The 20,981-nt window shown below is 40.3% G+C and overlaps 3 protein-coding genes across 6 annotated transcripts in view; all 3 read left to right on the top strand.

Moving 5' to 3' along the window:
* Positions 1-1,153: 1,153 nt before the first annotated feature.
* On the top strand, positions 1,154-9,578 carry lztr1 (leucine zipper like post translational regulator 1). Of its 2 annotated transcripts, none has more exons than XM_008418734.2 (19): positions 1,154-1,748; positions 1,841-1,903; positions 1,983-2,039; positions 2,699-2,778; positions 2,864-2,972; positions 3,250-3,333; positions 3,420-3,477; positions 3,580-3,719; positions 3,806-4,007; positions 4,321-4,431; positions 4,535-4,627; positions 4,737-4,832; positions 5,530-5,722; positions 5,807-5,976; positions 6,210-6,493; positions 6,845-6,994; positions 7,948-8,053; positions 8,169-8,249; positions 8,709-9,578. In XM_008418734.2, exons 1-19 carry the CDS (start codon positions 1,597-1,599, stop codon positions 8,823-8,825), a joined length of 2,346 nt encoding a protein of 781 aa, XP_008416956.1. In that variant the 5' UTR covers positions 1,154-1,596; the 3' UTR covers positions 8,826-9,578. The 2 variants fall into 2 exon arrangements, with proteins under 2 accessions (XP_008416956.1, XP_008416957.1); XM_008418735.2 differs by having other exon boundaries at positions 5,533-5,722.
* Positions 9,579-12,341: 2,763 nt separating this feature from the next.
* cldn26 (claudin 26) lies at positions 12,342-13,758 on the top strand. The gene has a single exon (XM_008418737.2). It carries the CDS (start codon positions 12,366-12,368, stop codon positions 13,020-13,022), a length of 657 nt encoding a protein of 218 aa, XP_008416959.1. The 5' UTR covers positions 12,342-12,365; the 3' UTR covers positions 13,023-13,758.
* A 2,053-nt stretch (positions 13,759-15,811) lies between these two features.
* Positions 15,812-20,981, top strand: part of aifm3 (AIF family member 3) — a 20,710-nt gene continuing 15,540 nt past the window's right edge. Inside the window, exon 1 of one of the 3 annotated variants that reach the window (XM_008418738.2) lies at positions 15,812-16,504. The gene's annotated coding sequence lies outside the window, so the exon portion shown is untranslated. The remainder of the gene's footprint in view (positions 16,505-20,981) is intronic. The other 2 variants (XM_008418739.2, XM_008418740.2) reach the window with 2 other exon arrangements.

The following is a 20,981-nucleotide window of genomic DNA, read 5'->3' on the forward strand; positions in this document are numbered from 1 at the left end:
TCATGTTTTTGGACTGTGGGAGGAAACCGGAGTACCCGGAGAAAACCCACGCATGCACAGGAAAAACATGCAAACTCCATGCAGAAAGACCGGGGCCGGGAATCAAACCCAGAACCTTCTTGCTGTAAAGCAACAGCTGTACCAACTGCTCCACTGTGCAGCCCATGTCTTTGATATGACTTCAAAAAAAAAAATCAAAACATACCAATCACATATCATGCTGTTTGAGAAGATTAAAACATAAACATTGGTTATGCAGTTCAATTCAATTGCATATTATGCCTGAAATAACTTGTCAGGAAAACATCAATTTTGGCATATTTGAGGTAAGATCAAAAGAGCTGTCTGAGGCCTTCAGCAAGAAGGTTCTAGTAGCTTATTGCTCTGCTAGAGTACTTAAAGGGGTCCAAGAAAATTTTGAAATAGCCATCCGATTGTACAAAAACAGTCTGCAAATGGAGGACATGGAGAACAACTGCCTACATACCCAGATCTGGCCATGCATATGAGTTTGCCCTGAGAGTGTACTGCAAGATGCAGAAGTCTTCAAAATCCTAAAATGTTTACAGTCTCTTCCCATTGTTGAAATTTTTGTGAGAATTTATTTATTTTATTATTTATTTATTTTTTTACAGGTTTTAGAAACTCAAAATGTGTTTCAATGAACAAATCCTCTTAAGGTAACCTACAGGGAACTGTAAAACCTCTTCCTCACTGAATGGAGATTCCTTAGGAACACAAAATGTGTTGGGGGAGCAAATGACAAAACTTTTCCGCCCCCACTGTTCATGCTTTTCCTACTGAAGAGGATTAGGGCCACTGGAAAACAAATAAAACAGATCTGACTTTAATCTCAGAATTCTGATTAAAGTCAGAATTCTGACTTTAATCTCAGAATTCAGACTTTTTTTACTCAGAATTCTGACTTTAATCTTAGAATTCTGAGATTAAAGTCAGAACTGTTTTTTTTTTTTTTCCAGTGGCCCTAATCCTCTTCCGTATTTTCCTAACAAACGATGCCCCCAGAGCGAGGATTCACATCGAGCACATACGAAAAGCGCCATGAAATACACTCTATTCCAGGCGGTGGCGGTAATGCATCGAAACGTTGTTTGTCAGTCGCCATTAAACAAAAAGAAGAAGTGCAAGTTGCTTCTCTTCAACAGGAAGTGACGCCATCACCGGGTGTGAAGGGGGCGTGTTGTGATAATCCTGTTATTTTGCTAGTTTCTGTCTCGAATACCTCGCAACTATCTATATTTATCGCAGTTTTTGGTTGATGGGGAAGATATTTTAGCGAAATGCTAGCAGAAACTTACTAACATTTAGAACAGTTTGTGTTCTAAATGTTAGCTTAGCCGAACACTAGCTAGCTAGCAGAGTATATTGTACGAACTACCAGTGCCATCTTTTTTTTTTTTTTTAAACTTTTCTTTAAACCTTTTTGCCTCTATTTTGGGAAACTATATACGCTTTTACAAAATTTAATAGCTCTATTAGCGGAAGGCTGCCATTAATGATGTCGTTAACAGAGGAAATCTTTACGGATGAGTTGCCCTGAGAACTGATCCTCTGTCAGATGAGTTGCTAGCAAAAATGTCCTGCAAATCAACTAAAGTGGCGCCCAGTGTTGATTTCGACCACAGCTGCTCGGATAGCGTGGAGTACTTGACGCTCAATTTTGGCCCATTTGAGACAGTACACCGCTGGAGAAGACTCCCTCCATGTGATGAGTTTGTGGGAGCAAGGTAACTTTCTGCCAATCATCCTCACAGATCATGATTCATTTCTTTTCCTTTAATCTTGTGTTCACCCTGAGTTTCTATTTACCTTTACACAGACGCAGTAAGCACACTGTTGTGGCGTACAGGGATGCCATATATGTGTTTGGAGGAGACAATGGGTGAGTTTTAGAGTGACAGGCGATGTTTCCTACTTTATGCACAACATCCAGAGTGTTTCAACTCTGCGCCTCCCAACAGGAAAAACATGCTGAATGATTTACTTCGCTTTGACGTCAAGGACTGCTCTTGGTGTCGGTAAGCCTGCTGCATCTGTATCAGAAACCTTATATAAAGTACCTTGCAAAAAGTTTTCGCATTTTGTCATTTTATAATCACAAACTTGAATAGTTTTTTCATGTGACAGATCAATTACATTTTATCTCTGTCTGTGTGTTATGGGTTGATGACCTGCTAGAAGATGAACCTTAACCTTAGTTCTGATTATTTGGTTGATGTCTGAATAAAGTCTTCCCAATAGCATGATACGGCCACCACCATGTTTCAACCTTGGATTGATGTGTTCATGGTGATGTGCAGTGTTAATTTTCCACCACAAATGACTGTCTGCTGTGTTCTTGGTCTTTATAACACACAGGTGGGCTGACTGTATTTATTGATTCGATGGCTTATGAGGAGAAATAATTGCTCTGAATTTTACATAATTATGTGACATAAAAACACATCGTGCTGTATTAGCATGCTCCACTTTCTAAACTACTAGTTAATCCTTTTAAAGCAATCTATGCGTCTCTTTCAACACAGATATCTGCACTGCTTTGCTTTCATCTGTCATATAAAATACATTTAAAGTTTGTGGTTGTAATATGATCAAAACGTGTAAGGGGAATGAAACCTTCCACAAGACCTTGTGCTTCAACATGTGGTCTGACGCCAGGCCTCAATGTGTCTCGCAGAGCTTTCACCACTGGAACTCCACCAGCTCCAAGATACCACCACTCGGCAGTGGTCTATGGCAGCAGCATGTTTGTCTTTGGTAACTTCTTTTTAGTTTTAAAAACATGTAATATAATATTTTTGAGTCCTCTAATGGTCTACTTTTGTGTCCTGTTGCATTTCAGGGGGCTACACAGGAGACATTTATTCAAATTCAAACTTGAAAAACAAAAACGACCTTTTTGAGTACAAGTTTGCCACAGGACAGTGGACCGAGTGGAAGGTGGAGGGAAGGTAAACGTTATTTGTTGTATATGTTATGGACTAGATTATTCAAGAAAAATCTCATTATGCGAATGTTTTTTGTATTGATGTTTGAATTTATTAGTTTTTGAGTGAGTGTTGAGTGATATTTGTCAAAAGCCATCATCCAAAAGTGTGATGTAGTGCTTGAAGGAAGTTAAATTATTCTTAATTAGCTTGTATTGACTTACAGTTAAACTATTTTATTCTTTATAGGGTTACAGTACACACTGCTCTTTATCTGTGTTTTCTGTGACTCTGTGTTCAGCTTGCCAGTGGCCAGATCTGCGCATGGTGCCACAGTGTACAATGATAAGCTGTGGATTTTTGCTGGATACGATGGGAACGCCAGGTATGATTTTTATACCGTTACTCCGATCTCACTTTCGCACTGATGTGCTGAATCATAATTCAGTGATGTTTGCTTTTTGTGTGTAGGCTGAATGACATGTGGACAATCAGTCTGCAGGACAGAGAGCATGCATGCTGGGAAGAGGTCTGTTCAATTCTTCTTATTTTTAAAATAAATAACTGCAAATAAAACATGTAGAAATAATATTTCTCCTCATCTGCTTTTCTTTGACTTTGTGTCCACCAGATTGACCAGAGTGGGGAGATTCCTCCTTCCTGCTGTAACTTCCCTGTTGCTGTATGCCGGGATAAGATGTTTGTGTTCTCCGGTCAGAGTGGAGCCAAAATCACCAATAATCTGTTTCAGTTTGAGTTTAAAGGCCACATGTGAGTTTTTTTTATTATTTTTTTAAACAAAGCTCAAACCTTAATGCGTCACATCTCTGTAAAGTAACTGACATCCTTATTCTCAGGTGGACGCGCATCCCAACAGAGCATTTACTGCGGGGCTCCCCTCCTCCTCCTCAGAGACGCTACGGACACACTATGGTCGCCTTTGACCGCCACCTGTATGTATTTGGAGGGGCTGCTGACAACACTCTGCCCAATGAGCTTCACTGTTATGATGTGGACTCTCAGACCTGGGAGGTGATTCACCCCAGTCAAGACAGTGAGGTATGAGTCCGGGTAATCCAGAACTTTGAGTTTGGAAAAACCTTTGTATTTCCCAACTTAATTTGCTTCTCCCTTGCCTAAATAAAGGCATTATTCCTTCCTTCCTTCCCTCCATCCATCCTTTTTTGTGTTCCTCCTTTCTTTTCGCATTTGTTTGTCCTTTTTTTCTCTTTGTTCTTTTTTTACAGAACCCATCGTTATCAGAATAGCATACACACATTCACTGAATTTACAATTAACTCTACAGATTTTTATATTTTTGCGTTCCTGAAGTTCTTTTTAACTGGAGTTGAATTTCTCTTTTCTCACTCAGATGCCCAGTGGGAGACTTTTCCATGCTGCTGCTGTGATTCAAGATGCCATGTACATTTTTGGAGGGACTGTGGACAACAACGTACGCAGTGGGGAGATGTACAGATTCCAGGTTAGTGGAAATGATTGCTGGAATATTCTGAAACTTGCACTTATATTTGATCTGTTACTTGCAAAGTCGATAACGGGCTGCTTTATAAATGCTCGTCTTGCAGTTCTCAAGCTACCCAAAGTGTACCCTTCACGAGGATTATGGCAAACTGTGGGAGAACCGTCAGTTCTGTGATGTGGAGTTCATTTTGGGAGAGGTGTGTGAGGCTGAGGCGATTCTTCCAAACTCATAATTGAAATTAAATCTTGGCTTTCCTGTAGTCTAACGTTTTTCAATGGTTTGTCTTTTTGTTGTTGTGTTCACAGAGAGAAGAGAGAGTCTTGGGGCACATAGCCATAGTTACTGTGAGGTGTCAGTGGCTGAGGAAGAAAATCCTGCAGGCCCGAGACAGGCAGCGACAGGTCAGAGTCACAAACATCACCATGTTTCAGGAAATCGTTTTAAATCCACACAGTGAACTACAATCTAGATTCTTTATTGCAATTCAGATACAAAATAGCTGTGAATTGTAGTTGAGGTGCAATGGCAAGCTGTTAGTGGGACAATTGTTGGTCATGCTCTCCACAAATGCATGATGAAAAGAATAAAGCCATTATATAAAAACATAAGACGTCCGTCACTCAGTTGAAAATCGGTGACCAAAATTTCAATTTGTTGTTTGCTGAAACTCTCCTTCCAATCTCACTTGAGTTCGAGCTATTCTACAGGGAGGAACGGACAAAATTCTTTAAAGAAAGCTTCTTTAAAGCGATGCGTTTTTGGTTTGTAAAATGTGCTCTGGGAATCCACAAAAGTGCTCCATGTTAACGATGATCCACTTATGTCTGTCCATTTTAATTGTGTATTTCCCTGTACCAACTTTTATAACAAGTAAACAGCCCAGTTAGTCTTTGGTGCATATGAAGCTGCGAAGTGATTTTCTTTCTCCTAACTACTCCTAGCTATGATGACATTTAGTTAGCCTTTCTGTACAGAACAGTTACAACAACAAGCGCATGAAGCACTAGTTTTAACAACTCATATTTAAGCAATAAATTGTGTTATTAATATGCTGGGGAGCTGAAATGCTGAACAAATGTTGCATAACTTGTTGTTCAGCAGAGGACTAAACGTGAGAGCAGTGAGGAAAGTGATGAAGGAGCAGCTGGGGGCCCAAGAGATGTCCCAGCAGGCAGTAAGCCATCGGGCACACAGCCCCTGCTGGAGGTATCCATCAGGGAAGCAGAAGCTCAGCCCTTCGAAGTCCTAATGCAGTTTCTCTATACCGACAAGATTCAGTACCCTCGCCGAGGTACAGCTAACCTTTCCCTGTTTAGATACTAAATCCAGCAATGTGCTTCTAAGAGTATTTATATATTCCTGTATTTACACACAGGTCATGTCCAGGACGTTCTCCTCATAATGGACGTGTACAAACTCGCTCTAAGTTTTAAGCTTTCACGGCTGGAGCAGCTTTGTGTGCAGTACATCGAGGCATCTGTGGATCTGCAGAATGTTCTGAGTGTTTGTGAGAACGCCAACAAGCTGCAGCTGGACCAGCTCAAGGTACAGCCCAGATTAAAAAACAAAAAAAACAAACCCCTTAAAAACACCAAATATAAATCACTCTTCTAGTGACCTCTAGTGGTTATTGTTCAGTGGAGCTTTAACTTGACTTGTTTCAGTTTCACACCCACAAACCAGCCTCTTTATTTTGTTCATGTTAGTCTTTATTATGAGATAAGGAAAAGGTAACTTTTTACCCTAATTAAAAAAAAAAACAATCTTCCCTTCTCCAGGAGCACTGTCTCAACTTCGTAGTGAAGGAATCCCACTTTAATCAGGTGATCATGACCAAAGAGTTTGAGCGTCTTTCCACCCCACTGATAGTGGAGATAGTGCGGCGGAAGCAGCAGCCTCCCCCCAGAGTGTATTCAGACCAGCCGGTGGACATCGGGACGTCTCTGGTGCAGGACATGAAGGCCTGCCTGGAGGGAGGAGGACTGGAGTTCTGCGACATTATCCTGCTGTTAGACGGACATCCTCGACCTGCACACAAAGCCATACTTGCAGCTCGGTCCAGGTAGTGCGAACTCTAATTATCTGTGACGAGACCAACATGTTGGCAGTTCTCTTACCCGTGGAACCTTTTATTTTATTGCATATTATGTAATTAGACCTAGCAAGATTGCTTTGTAAATGTAAAGTGGAAGGAAAATGATGCATGATTTTTAGAAAAAAAAATTGAGTCGCCAGTTAAAGATGCACAATTTATGAATCATGCAACCAGAATCTGTGCTCTTTTTGCACACTTATTGGTTGAAATGGAATGGATTTAGTTCTGCACTTTGACTAGGCCATTGCAGCTCTGACTGTGTTCTACTGTGTTGACTGTCATTGTTTTCCAGACTGACATCTTGTATTGATATTCCAGTTACTTTGAGGCGATGTTCCGCTCCTTCATGCCAGAAGACGGCCAGGTGAACATTTCCATCGGTGAGATGGTCCCAAGCAAGCAGGCGTTTGAATCCATGCTGCGCTACATTTACTACGGTGATGTCAACATGCCTCCAGAAGATTCTCTGTATCCTTCTCAGACTCGAGAAAATGGCATTTAATTAAATAATGAAATGGATATTTAGCTAAAAATATTTTCATATCTTCAAATTGAAGCTTTCTTTAGTCTTTATCCTATTTCTAAAAACACGATGGCCTACATCCTGCAGAAAGTCTTCCACAAAATTAATTTAAATTGTTTATTACAGCTGATTGGTAATGTTGTTTTTCTTTAGCTTATGTTTAGCTGGACAGAAAATAAGCTGGTGGCATAAATGTAGAATCGGACAATAGTTATGATGGGAATCTGCATAAAAGAGGAAATCTAACTACAGGATCCTGAAATCCAAGTTACATAAACAGCAACCCTGGTTTGAAACGGGCGACTAATGAGTCCCACTATTCTCACAGAGCTTTAGCTGAATTTGTTTCTAAAGCTATTTTGGAAGATGAAGACGGTAATCAAAACAAAATGGGTGCACATCAGACAAAAATTTAAATAGATTTTTCTTCTGGCTTTTAAAGCTATTCCTTCTCCACTCTGAGCTGTACTTTATCGAGGGTGTTGTTTTTAAAAATATATTTAAATTTACATATTTTGCATTCTTTCGTGTCATTATTGAAGTGTTATTTCACAGATTCACGCCTCCAGCTAAAGCAAAGAAATTCATCTTTTTGAACCTAAAATGTCATCTGTGGTTGTAAATAGATTTTTTTTTTCCAAACCATATTTGCAGGCAGTAAATTATGTTTTGGGCAGTTTGTAATGTTTTAAATGTCTTCTAACCAAAATGTCTTTATTTATTTTAACATTTTTGTGGTCATTTCTCACACTTACATGTAGTAAGCTATTCAAGGGTATTAAAAAGGGGAATCTTCGGATCCTGAGTTTCACATTTTTCACTAATGTGACTATATCTGCAGTTCTTTTTGAGCATCTCATCTGTTTTGAGCGTTTTTCCCTTGACCGTTGATAACCAGCTATCTGTTTGCTGCTCCGTATTACTACGGCTTCTCCAACAACAGGCTCCAGGCTTACTGTAAGCAGAACCTGGAGATGAATGTGACCGTGGAGAATGTCCTGCAGGTATTTATATTTTTCACCCTGGGGTATCTGTGACCTAATTGGGAAAACACAATCTCTCTCTTGCTGAATAAAGAACTTCTTCTCTCACTTCTCGTGCTTGGTGGCCCCTCCCCAGATCCTGGAGGCGGCAGACAAGACGCAGGCTCTGGACATGAAGAAGCACTGCCTCCACATTATTGTCCACCAGTTCATCAAGGTGGGTGGGCTCGTATCTGAAGCCTTGGGGGTGTGCTGCCCACTCGGTGCAGCTGAGCTAACCCTCTAGTCTCGCCGTCTTTGTGGGGAAACTGACACGTTTGACCTCTTAGCGGAACACGCTCCGTTTTCTGAGTAGAGAGGAGACTGTTTACAGCTGGGCCGGCTGTGTAAGCACCTCATCAAAGAGCGGCGGGGCGTCGCAGTGGCACTCTGATTATTGTTTGTTATCTAACGAAACAGCGAAACACTCAATTTTCACTTTCCTTCACTGGAGTGTTAGCTCTGCTGCTTGTGTTTCCGTTCTGCTTCTTTTTCTTTTTTTTTCTCGCTGTTACCTTTTTTTTTTTTTTTTTAAATGCATGTGAAATCAACGGCTTCTTATCACCCGTTTTTGTCTCTCATTGTCTTAATTTTTTGAAACATTTTTTCATTTTTGCTTTGTTCTCCCCTCCCAAAGGTATCCAAGCTCCCCAACCTGCGATCTCTCAGCCAGCTGCTGTTGTTGGACATCATTGAGTCTCTAGCTACGCACATATCAGACAAACAGTGTGCTGAAATGGGCTCTGACATTTAGGATAACTCAGAAGAGCTATTTACTTCTAAGAAGCCATACATCTCCTACTTATCTACTTCTATTCATTCCTGCTGCACTGGAATTCATTTTATTTTATTTATGTTTTAGGGTTTGTCTGTTTTTTCGCCCCTGCATGTCTGACTCCTGTACGATAAATGCCTTTTATCTATGCTGCATTTTGTGTCTCGCTGTATTTGAGGCAGCAGTGAAATCGACAAAGAAACCAGAATGTGGCTTAGAAATGTTAAATACTGTAAAAAAACAAAAAAAAAACTTTTTACATTGTCATTTATTTTGTAAACACAAACTTTTTGCAAGCTTGTCCTCTGCTCAGTATTTATCAAGTGTTTTTAAAACCCATATGCATTTTGCTGTTCATGATTGTGACAGTATATGCAAAAAGTGTTTCGGGATCGTTTACTTTGTCCACATGCAGTTTAGACGCCATCCGTCTCGGTTCTTCAGTTTGCTTTATTTTCAGCTGTGATCAAGCCTGTAATATGTGATGTAAGGAATCAGTCATTATATATACAAAGTATTAGGATGTGTACTATTTGTTTCATTATGTCTTTGTCTAGTTATAATGTTACCAGTACTAACCAAAAAAAATCACTATTCACTTTAAAAGGAACCATGTAATAGTGACCGTTACGTTACTGTTGCAAAACGTTTGTCCATGTAGAATTCATGTGATGAAAGCCTTAATAAACTGCATAATAAATCAGTCGTGTTCTGTGCAGACTGTATATGAGACACATGGTTTTGTTTTTGACTTTTACTTTCTTCCATTTAAACCTTTAAATCAGTGGTTCTTAACCTGGGTTCGATCGAACCCCAGGGGTTCGATGAGTCGGTCTCGGGTTCGACGGAGCCTCTGCCGCGGAGGTAAAGACACACTTGAGTAAAGTGGTGACGCCCCCGCTTTGCCATCACTTGCTGCAGAGGATCACGTTACATTGCTTAGCCAATCAGTGCTGCGGAGGAGCACTGATTGAAGGAGCTCCACTCTCAGCATGGATTTAAACTTGTGTCTTTAATTACTTCAGCAAAGCTCAACGTTTTTACCAAATTCTGTAGCTTTCGGTGTACTTCTAAATCTGCTCCTTAGTCGCATCTTTTCGGGGTTGCTACTGCCTCTAGTGGCGTGGGGGTKGTAACACAACTAATATAATTACATTACTAAATCAGAATACCGCAAAGTCTTTATCATTTATTATTAATTTTTCATTCTCTTAAGAATGTAGAGTTAATTAAATGATCTAAACAAGACCTTAAAGTGATTCCAGTTTGTCTCGATGGCCAACCTGATGAAACTGTGGCAAATTTTAAATACCTTGGGTCGTTCCTGGACAGTCAGCTCAACTTTGCTGAAAACACTGACTACATTTTGAAGAACTGTTCTCAGAGACTCTACCTTTTAAGAAGACTTGGTGATCTTGGGGTGCCCCAACTAGACTCTAGTTGGGGCACCCCTATGTCTTGAATTTGGGGGGAAAAAAAAACATATTTTATTTATCACTACAGAAGGGTTCAGTGAATGCGCATATGAAACTGGTGGGTTCGGTACCTCAGAAAAGGTTAAGAACCACTGCTTTAAAGCGTTTTCAAACTCAACTTTACCTTGGTTTACATATCTAAAATGATTTTTACTTGTTTTTCACAGACAGGATTTGGTTGAATATTTGCTTTTGCTCACCAGCTTGAGTTTTCTGCTGTTCATGTTTTCAATAAATAAATATTAGAATTTAGTTCAGCCGGGTTGGTAATTAACCCAATAATAAAATATAAATATCCTAAATTCAACTCTAAGTGAACGTGAGAGTAACTGGGATCCAGCTGGAATATTGATTTTAAATCTGTTAAAATCAAGTGGATGAGTTGATGATTTAGTTATGTATATAAATTGGAAAGTGTCTTGAGATGACATCTGTTGTGCTATTGATTCTGCTGACCACTTTATTTCAACTCCTTGCAGATATTAGTTTTTTTAAACAAGCAGTTGTATAGTTTGCAAATTGCCTCATTGGCCAAAACCAGTTATTGGTTCAACGTTGGACTTTTTGCAAATCTTTAAATGTGCTTCTTAAAGGTTCAGTTCTTGCCTAATCATTGTTTTCTATATATAAAACGTGTAGACCAGCATTTCACCTGCATGTCACTTTACTGCTCAGCACTTGTTCTCGCAAAGGCTTTGAAACGTCTCCAACATGCCTTTGAGAAAGTAAAGGAGCATTTCTTTACTTTCTCAAAGTAAATTTCTCTGTTAATGCAGAGAAATTATGAATGTATACTCTATGTAAAATATAAACTGTTTAAATCAGCCTTCGAATGAGCATAGACAAATACTGTATATTGATGTTTAAGCTGATTGACTTTGCATTTTGGATTGACAATTTATCTTTTTCAAGTTGGGAGAGCTCCTCCGAGAGAACTTGAGTCAAACTGAAAACTCAGGACTCTGCGTAGGCCACTTCAAAAATGTTCAAATTATTTAGAAGAAGCCTGCTGGTCAAATGAAAACTGCTACTTTAAGCTCACACCTACCACACATATGAAGGATTCTGAGCTTAACTGTATATTTTGAAAGGAACTTTATTCTGATCTGCATCTGCAAAACTTGTTTCCCTTAATAAAGTTAAAATCGAGGTGAAAACTCTAGGATCTAGCAAAAATACATTTTATGTAACTTTCCACTCTGTTTTATGGTCACGCTGATTCTAACCATTGCGACAGAAAGCTATCACCTCAATGGAATGAACCTGGATAAATAGAAGGAAAAAATCGTTTTAATGGTTAAATAAAGATTTAAATGAATTAGATACTTTTTATGGGCGCAAGAAATTGAGCATTTCACAAATGCAAGTCAAAACTGGGGGGACAAAAAAAACAACTAATAACAGATTAAAAAAAATGTTCACTGGATTTTAGGCAGTCAGAACTAAAATTCAGAGAGAACTGGAGCTTCTAACACTTTGAATGGTCCAGTGGAGGGAACACAAAGTGCTTTTCACAGTCTGGACACTTGAGACACTTGGCAAATAAAGTGCTCCCGTTTTGGTTTCTTTAGTATGTAAATGCATGTTTCAAAACAGCAGTCTTGTCAGGTACGTCAGTGCAGCATTTTATCTGAATAAGTAATAACTTATAAAAGAACTGGATGCATTCATAAACAGCCCATAATATGAATATCAAAGAAAGCTTCTTTTTCTTTTTGTGTTTAATTGTGTGTCGTATGGCCACATTGCTGCACACATGCACTCTGGGCCAGGAATTTCACTGAACATACCTGGTTTCATTTAAAAACAGAGTTCATTAGTCGCTGTGATGACATTGAACACTGAGACGAAACAGTGGGTCTATTGTCAAACCTCAATGCTGGATTATCTCTCTTATCGGGTGCATTTTTTTTAAAGGAGGCTACAGAAGTAGACCTTCCCAAAAACTGGGACGGGCTAAAGACTCCCTCTGGATCCCTTATCTTATTACATTAACTTGGACGGGAGAATCACGGCACACAGTGTCTACCTGCAGAAGCAGAAGATGGTTTTACTAACAACAAAAATGATGGAGCGAACGGCTCTGTTTTTGTCGTTTGGGAGCTACGTCACTTCTCTGACCACTGCTTTTTTACCCCTGTGGAAAACGATGAACTCTGATCTCAACGAGGTGGAGAACTGGTTTTCAGGGCTCTGGCTCACCTGCCTCTACACGGAAGAGAAGGGGATTCAGTGCAAGGCCTACGATTCTGTGCTGGGTCTGCCGGTGGATCTTCAGATCTCCAGGGTCCTCGTCTTGATTTCTATTGGAACTGGAGGATTTGCCCTGTTGACCGGCTTTCTAGGTCTGGAGGGGGTTGGCGTGTGCATGAGGAAGCCAGAAGTGAAAAGACGGCTCTTCATCTTCAGCGGAGTGATGACCTGGGTGTCGGGACTCACCACTCTGGCTCCTGTCTCCATAGTGGCGTACACAACGGTGGTGGATTTCTGGGATGAAGGTTTTCCTGACGTGATGCCTCGGTGGGAGTATGGCGAGGCGATGTTCTCTGGATGGTTTGGGGGTCTGGGCCAGGTCATCGGAGGAACTCTGTTCTTTGTGGCTGTGTGCATGGGGGACTACGACCTGCAAAGGCTGAATGTTCCTGTCAGTCCAGAGCTGAAGCCCAGGACAAGATACTACCTGAAGACGGAGGTTCTTTAGCTGTCTGTGTCGCATCCAGGTTCAATTGGAAGAAATCATAAGATTAATAAATTTGTGTACATAGCTTTGATTAAAAACTTAAGCTTTTGTAAAACTTGCAAGACTTTGTGCATTTTTTTAAAAGTTCTTTATGGGTCAATTTCTCAAACGAAAATATTCTCTCTGAATGTTTTATGTTATGCAAGTGTTGAGATTTATTGAACTTATGCAAGACTATAAACAAAAGCAACTTCTTTTACTGTTTAGAACATATTCTGCTACCTTGCAGCATCATTGAGCATTTCTACATTTTGTTAAGTTCAGATCACAAACTTTACTGGGATTTACATATTAAAGCAATTTTTGCTCATTTGTTTTCAGCGCCCTTCACTATTAATTCCTCTAAGTATACGCCTGTGAAACTGACTGCGCTGGGAAATCACACAACTCAGAAATAGGCCTTGTATTTGGGTATAAAAGTGTATCATAAGCTTTGAATTTCTAAGAGCCCTGTTCAATTACATCACTGACTGAGTCTTCTACAAAGATGGTGAATCATGTGAGCCATTTACTTCAGCTGATGTCCTTTCTGCCTCTGAAGTTTCAATTAGAGTTATTGGAGACAGACTTTTGTTGCTGTATTTTCACATGTGAAGCAAATTCAGCCTTTTAAGTGTATGTGTTGGTAATGTCTGGTTTTGTACCTATTTGATTGTACATCTTTCTAAGAAGATGCTGAAACTCTGGCCCCAGTTAAGATTTTCTGATTCAGTAGAGGTTAATTGTTTATTAACTAAAAAAAAGTACAATATTTAAACAAAATCGTTGAACATGTCTTTGTTATTCATTTAAAAACAGCAATTTCTCTCCTAAAATGTTGTAAAAGAGCTAAAATCAAACTGACAAAACACATAGCAGCTGCTAAAGCCGTATTCATGACTGCTGTTTATTACAACTGAACAACTGAGCTGGATGTTGAAGAAATATTTGCCTGCAGTCTCACTGGTACTCGGAAACAAAGCTTTCCACTCCCCACACTCACTCTCCCTCCTCAAACCATTCCTATATTTACTTTTTGAGTCTCTTCTTAATCTCTTGTCAATGAGTAAACTGTACTAATCAGTAAGACTGATCATTTAGCAGTAATCACCAGCCAATTTAGCTGGTTCCATAAAGCGAAACAATGATTAAGAAGCACAGCAGACCTACAGTTAATCAGTACACCTTTCTAATGTGTGGATTTGTTATTTTAACATGGATCAGGGGTCCAGCCAAGGGTGATTCCACAAAATGTCATGTCAGGGAGTCCGAATAAAATGCATCTGTAAGATTTTAACCTGTAAAAAAGCCAATCAAACCCATATGTAGTTTTGTTGTGGCTTCTGCGTCTAACAGTTCTGAATAAAGTAACCAGTGGATGTGTTGCTACATGTCCTCCATTAACACTGCAGAGCACGTGTTTGACTTCCACTTGGACATGCCTTCTCACACATGCTTGAACACAAAGAGCAACACAAACAGACACTGGAGTGCGTAAGTACATGTCATCTGTCAGCACCCTGTAGAAATACAATAACACCATGTGGTCAGTGTTATTATTTTTCTAACCCAGTACATCCTCTTCTATCTGGTTCATTTGGTGTTATCACAGTGACAGTGTGTCTTAACAGTCAGGCTTTGAACTGCTGAAATCGTCATTTCTACAGAGATGAATCTGCAATTCTCAGGTGAACGACCTTGAGCCATAATAAGGACAACAAAGCCTCTGAATGTTGGACCATAAAGAAGGGATGTAATATGTCTATGCTGTATAAAACAGTGTGTGTTTTCTCTTTTGTTTCTTTTGAGCCCCATTCTATGGTAAGCTGTTGTGTACATATTGATACCCTTGACATCTGCATCATTTTTGAAGGCTGGTTCTAGGGGAGGCGGCGGTCCCCTGGCCCCCTCCCCCCCAGCCCGGGCTGTGGGACCTCCGCCCCCCCAGACCCTCCTATAGCTCCGCCACTGATCCCTACTCACTTACACTTGGTGGATAACTGAACGCTGCTCCCTGACATTGTGGATCAACTTAAGAGAAGCAGTTTCCTGAATTTGGACAAGGTTGCTTTTCTGTTCCCTGTTGTTGTTTCCTCTTCCGAGAGGCCAGCAGACACCTTGTGTGTGTTTGCATTACTATTTGTTTGAGATTCGATTAGATTCAGAAGACTGATTATAACATCTAATAGCAGGGAAAAGAATTTTAATGAACTCAATCAAGAGGTGCAGTTTTTAATCATGACTTCACATTAACAGACAAATATCAGATTTGAGCATAATGCTAATTTACAATGCAGATATCATCTATCTATGCTTTTGTGTCTCAGTTAAATATTTCGGTAAAACTTTGTAAAACACATATACACAAGGTTTTTTTCTTTTTTTTCCATTTCTCAAGGGAAAAATGGAGATCCAAAGCAACTTACCTTTTAATTAAAAAAATAGTTACCCCGTAAACCTAATAAGGCATTTTGCTAACACTGGGAAAAGCTACTGATAATACATGGTCAGTTTTTTTTTTATTGTTATAGAGACATTTTGGCAGGCTCTTGTTTTGTAGTATTGTTTTAATCTAGTCACATTGTAACTACTGCATTTCCAACCTCTCTCCCTCTTCTGATCACACTGACAAATGTGAGGCACACAGTAAGAGCTGTGTCAATGTTTTCAGCCGTTCTTTTCATGTGTGGCCGGAGTGAAAACTATCAATGTGGACGAGTTTTACAACAGCTGATGCATGCACTGCAGCAGAGGAAGCAGGCAGTGCAAAGAGTGAGCAGTCAGCATGCGGCGCAGCAAGGAAGGCAGCAAGTCTTTGATCAGGTTTAACTGGCAAGTCAGGTCTTTGACATCTAAAGGGGAGGCTGAGAGGGTCTGAAGGGAACAACAACAAGCAGCTGAGAGAGAGAAAGAAAGAGAGAGAGAAAGAGAAGGAGAGAGGGAAACAGGGTGCCTCCTCTCAGGGAAACAGAAGAGGAGGGGTGGGAGGACAAGAGCAGGGAACGGTGAGGATTCATGCTGTGTTAGCATCCCCTCAGCAACTCCATCAATACTGCATACAGCTGAGAAACTGGCAGAGGTCCTCCGTGCTGCATTTTCAGGCTCGACCAGAGAAAGAGAGCGACTCCCACGACCGGTCAGCTCAGTCTGCTGCTGGAGGGGCGCTTTGTGAGGGGCAGAGCACACACACACACACACACGCACACGCACACGCACACACACACACACACACACACGCACACACACACACACACACACATACAAGACACACTCTGACACACTCTCCCTAGAACCTCTGCTGCATCAAGAAGCAGAGGAGGGACACACGATCTGGGAATACTCCAGAGGAGAGAGTTATCACCGGAGAGGGACAGCGAGGAAACTCTTGCTGCCATGTCCTGCACCGGAGGCTGAGCTGCGGGAGAGTTTGACAGGACCTCAGTGTACCTGCTCCATGCACACTGGTAAGCTGATTTATTCCTTTTACAGTCAGAGAAATGTACTCCAGCTTGTTTTCTTTTCTTCACCTGTTATTCTGAGATGCTGCTTGAATAACTGGAAAAATGTGTTAATTCATCTTTCTCCATTGCTTCATTCAGAGTAAATCTTGTTTATTTGTCTGGGACTCAGTTCTTTTATTTTCTTTTTTTTTTTTTCCTGGAGTCACAAGCACAGTGTGGCCACAGTTTCTCAGCTGAAATCACATAACAGACCATGGTCAGTTCTCATCACTTTTGTTATACACAATAAATAATATTTACTAGTTCGAAGACGCAGATAGAGCCAGTGAATGTCTCTCAGAACATCAGAAACTGTAGACATCTTTGTGAGTTGCTGCAGAAGTATTGCAGGTATTTAAATTTGTGCTTTCGCTGAAACTGGGAAATAGAGAACTGTTACGTAGAAGCACTGCTCCCCTGCAGGGGTGCACACCCCTTTTTTTTTATAAAGCTCAGTTTTAGTTTTCCATGACATCATGGAGAGGTTATCGCTCAAAGCGGTGGCAAAGTGACCTGAAACAATTCGCTTGTGCCTTTGTCCTGCAGCTGTGGCTTTGGGGGAAGTTAATGCCACATTCAGCCGCCTAGGGTTACATTCACGCATTTTAAAATGATGTCAATGTTGCTGTATAAAATAACAGAGACATGTTTTTTTTATTCCACGTGGCAACTAAAGTGGTGCATTGTTGTTACAACTCAGAGTTTGTTTTTGAATTCCTTTCGAAGCTTAACTGTGACCTCGGTAATCTGGTGAAAATATGGGCTCACGCCTCGACGCCACATTTCATCTTTGTTCAGGTATTTTCAGCAAGACGGAGTAATTTAACAACAAGAAACAAACATGAATGTCTTAGAAGAGTAATTAATTTGCTTGATACCTTACACAGCAAACATCGTCTTATTGTTAGTGCAGTCAAAGCGAGTAAAAAGACATCTTGTTGTGTCATTTTGTGTATTTTTGCTTCAGGTGGGATTCTTTCAGAATAAAGCTCTGTTGCTCCCATCATCTTTCCACTATGATCAAGCAAAGATGCCAGAACTTTACCACCAACAAACCCAACGTTTCAAAATTCTCAGTTTGGTTGATTTTTGAAAGCCTCATTAAGCCGACAACACAAAAAACTATACTTGCACCTGGAAAAGCTCAACAACTTCTTTACGCAACCTGAGGACAATTCACAAGGCTTATCTTGTTGCTCCCAAACCAGTCTGTGAGAGAGACAGGTGTGGCTGATTAAAGTGTTTGAAATGTATGTCTTTTGATCAGATCAGGACCAGAGGAACTGTTTAGCCACGTGTAAAGATAGTGAATAAAAACAGAGGTATTTGCTTGTTACAAACTAATTCTTCCCTTCATTTACCACATTTGACTCAATTTAGATGTTACTGACATTGTAACCATTACACACAATGATTTCCAAAAAAAATTGAATTTGGATATACATTTATACATCCTCAATATAGTTAATTAGGATCTTGCCCATAGTGTACATCAGTATATAAAAAAACACTCCTTATAGTGAAATATAGTTGTGACTACTTTTCTTTGAGAAGAAAGTGTGTTTTTATGATGAAGAGTAGATATTTAATCTTTTGGAATCGCAGTGAATCATTGAAATCACCCAAATTCCTTGAAGAATTAATTAAAGTTTAAAATGTACTTCTGTACACCAGAAGTAAATTAGGCGTAAAAATCTGTTAGCTGATAAAGACTTTTAACAAACACTGCCCTCTTGGATAGATTTTGAGAAATTCTGTAAGCTGAGTGGGCAAATTTTTACCAAGTCACATTGTGGCATTTGATGCTTTGACAAAGCTTCATGTTTTTTGTGTGAATTTGTGTAAGCAGGATTTGTTTTTGTATACTTTGCTTTCCTAACAACTATGTGTGCTTCAGGCGATTTTTACATTCTACATGCAAAATGCAAAAAACAGTGCATACTGCAAACCTGTGTCAGTTCACCTGAACTAACGGACTGAGTAAGCAGAGCTTTAATCAGAAAATCAACTTGTGGGGAGCTGCAGGGATCAACAGCTCGGGTGGGAGACTCTCTTGATGGGGCGCTGCATAAATCTGGCTTTCATGTCAGAGACGCAAGATGAAAATCTCATGAAAATGACTGACGCTTCCCTGAACACCAGGGCGAGACATGGTGGTGGCAGCATCATGCTGTTGAGTTGTTTTTCCTCATTAGGGACAGGCACACCGTTGAGAGTCGACGGTAACGAGAAAAATGAAAGAAAAACAGTTTCAGCAGAAAAAGACTGAAGATCCAGGTAATAGCTAACCAACGATTTTTAACAAACAGAACAAGCGACAATAGATCTGCAGTTGCCTTTGCAGCGAAATATTTTCTCACAGTGCTGACACAGGAGAGCTCAAGACAAATCCCTGCCACACTTTTCAGATTTAAATCCCTCTTTCTTTTTCCCTCAACTTCACATATGAGCTATAAGATATGTTGATTACTTTGATTGTAGCGTAACATCAGGGTGAAAAATGAAATGCCACATTTTATTACACGTGAAGTTTAAAATCAACCCTCGATGACATTTACCCTTGCAATCAGTTTGAGATTTTGTGACATTCTTCTTCGTAGTGTGATACCATCACTGATTGCAAATCCCTATGCGAAGGCCGACTTTGGCTCTGACTGATGGAAGTGACCTTTGAGAGAGAGCGTAGACCTTTCAGCTGCTCAGCGTTCGTTAACAAGCGGCGCCTCCACACTTCCGAGCGGGAGCTGCGCTCCGCTAATTCTCCCCTGCAATATAATTCCAGTAACAGGTAGTACAGTCATAGTGAAACTGACAGCTTGTTTGCTAGCAGGATTACTAGCACTGCTCGGGGACAGGCCCAACAGCGATGGAGCGGGATCTGCGTCATATGTTGTGGCGACCAAATCTGCTTAACCTACTTTGGGGGGGTTTGTTGCACAAAATATTTTTGCCGTTTTGCTGGAAGTCCAGTGTGAAATAGCTCTCGGCTTTCCAGTGCTGTTCATCAAAATTTCAGTTGTGACAAATAATTAAAGCGCAACATGCGAGAGGCAAGTTTTTCCATGCAGTTGGGGAAGGGCTTTGAGCAAGTGAAATCTGCGACGTGGGTGATGGGTCGCTGGAGGAAAGTTCAGATACGTGGAGGAGTTTATGCAGGAATGCTGAAAAATAAGCTTTACTCCGTCTGCAGGACACTAAATATGACTAGTCATATTTTTTACTAGAAATAAACTTTACCACTTGGTATATCACTGGTTGTTTCCTCAGTCTTTCTGCAAGGCAGTTGAATGTGGTCTGCATATTTAACACCATGGACTTGATAGGAAAGTCAGCCTCAGCAGTGTTCCTTCAGGCTTATTACACTTTAATACAACATAAAGGAAGAGGCACTAATAACAGTCTTCTTTTCCAGGTTTTCATTAGAGCATATTCAAATATTACTTTATGTTATAGGACAGAAACCTGTGTTTATTCTTTCAAGTTGTGTTACTCTTATGTCTGCAGGACTCATTTCTTTGCTACTTAAACTTTACCTTATATATCAATTTTGACCTTGAGTCTCCTTTTGTAGGAATCGATCAGGCTCCCAGACAATGACTTTGCAATAATTGCTCTCTCCATCTTGCAAAGGTTGTCTATTTCCCTCCAGTTTGTGAGGACATATCTTGTCCACACAGATGTTATGCTGCATTATGTTCCAGATCCAGGATTGGCCATTCTTTAGCTCATTTGAATGTATGTTTGAATGCTGAAAAATGGATTTCCTCTTTAGACACCTGAATGTTAGTCTGGTCAAAACTGACCTTCAGCCACTGCGAATGTTTAAATAACCTCTTTGTAGTTTCAGAATCGCAGGTTATTAACGGAGATCAATTTTTCATGAGTTTTCAGAAACTTTTCTGTCTCTCCACTCCATTCAACACAGAACCTCAATTTTTTTTTTGTTGTTGCAAGTTTAAGCACATTTAGATGTGCTCAGAATATCAAGCAGTCTCTGTGCTTGCAAAGGAAAATTGGTTGATGGATTGCAGCAAACTGAGTGACGCGTCTGTCATTGTGTGTGTTCAGATCCATGGCACCGAGCGCCACATGTGTAACGTACCACAGCATAGGTGAAGCAGCAGAGTTGGCAGAAATGTGAAGTCTGGCAACGAAACAAGACAAGGGGGAGCTTTGAAACTCAAGGGGCCTCTGGTTCCCTTGAAAACAGTGTCTGACAGGAAAGTTTATAGGTGCTGGAGTGGGGTTAATATTTAACAAGTTCCCATGCAAAATGCATGAACAAACGTGTGTGAAAATGTTCCTAATTAACTAAATTACTTCCTTTTGACAAGCATTTACATTCTACATACACGCACACACACACACACACACACACACACACACACACACACACACACACACACACACACACACACACACACACACACACACACACACA

Source organism: Poecilia reticulata, linkage group LG9, assembly GCF_000633615.1.
Source record: "Poecilia reticulata strain Guanapo linkage group LG9, Guppy_female_1.0+MT, whole genome shotgun sequence".
In the NCBI taxonomy this organism is placed as follows: domain Eukaryota; kingdom Metazoa; phylum Chordata; class Actinopteri; order Cyprinodontiformes; family Poeciliidae; genus Poecilia; species Poecilia reticulata.

Coding starts and splice junctions, on each gene's coding strand:
- lztr1 (XM_008418734.2), top strand. CDS start 1,597: ATGTCCTGCAAATCAACTAAAGTGGCGCCCAGTGTTGATTTCGACCAC. Junction 6,494..6,844: donor ATACTTGCAGCTCGGTCCAG/GTAGTGCGAACT, acceptor TTGATATTCCAG/TTACTTTGAGGCGATGTTCC. Junction 8,054..8,168: donor CCGTGGAGAATGTCCTGCAG/GTATTTATATTT, acceptor GCCCCTCCCCAG/ATCCTGGAGGCGGCAGACAA.
- cldn26 (XM_008418737.2), top strand. CDS start 12,366: ATGGTTTTACTAACAACAAAAATGATGGAGCGAACGGCTCTGTTTTTG.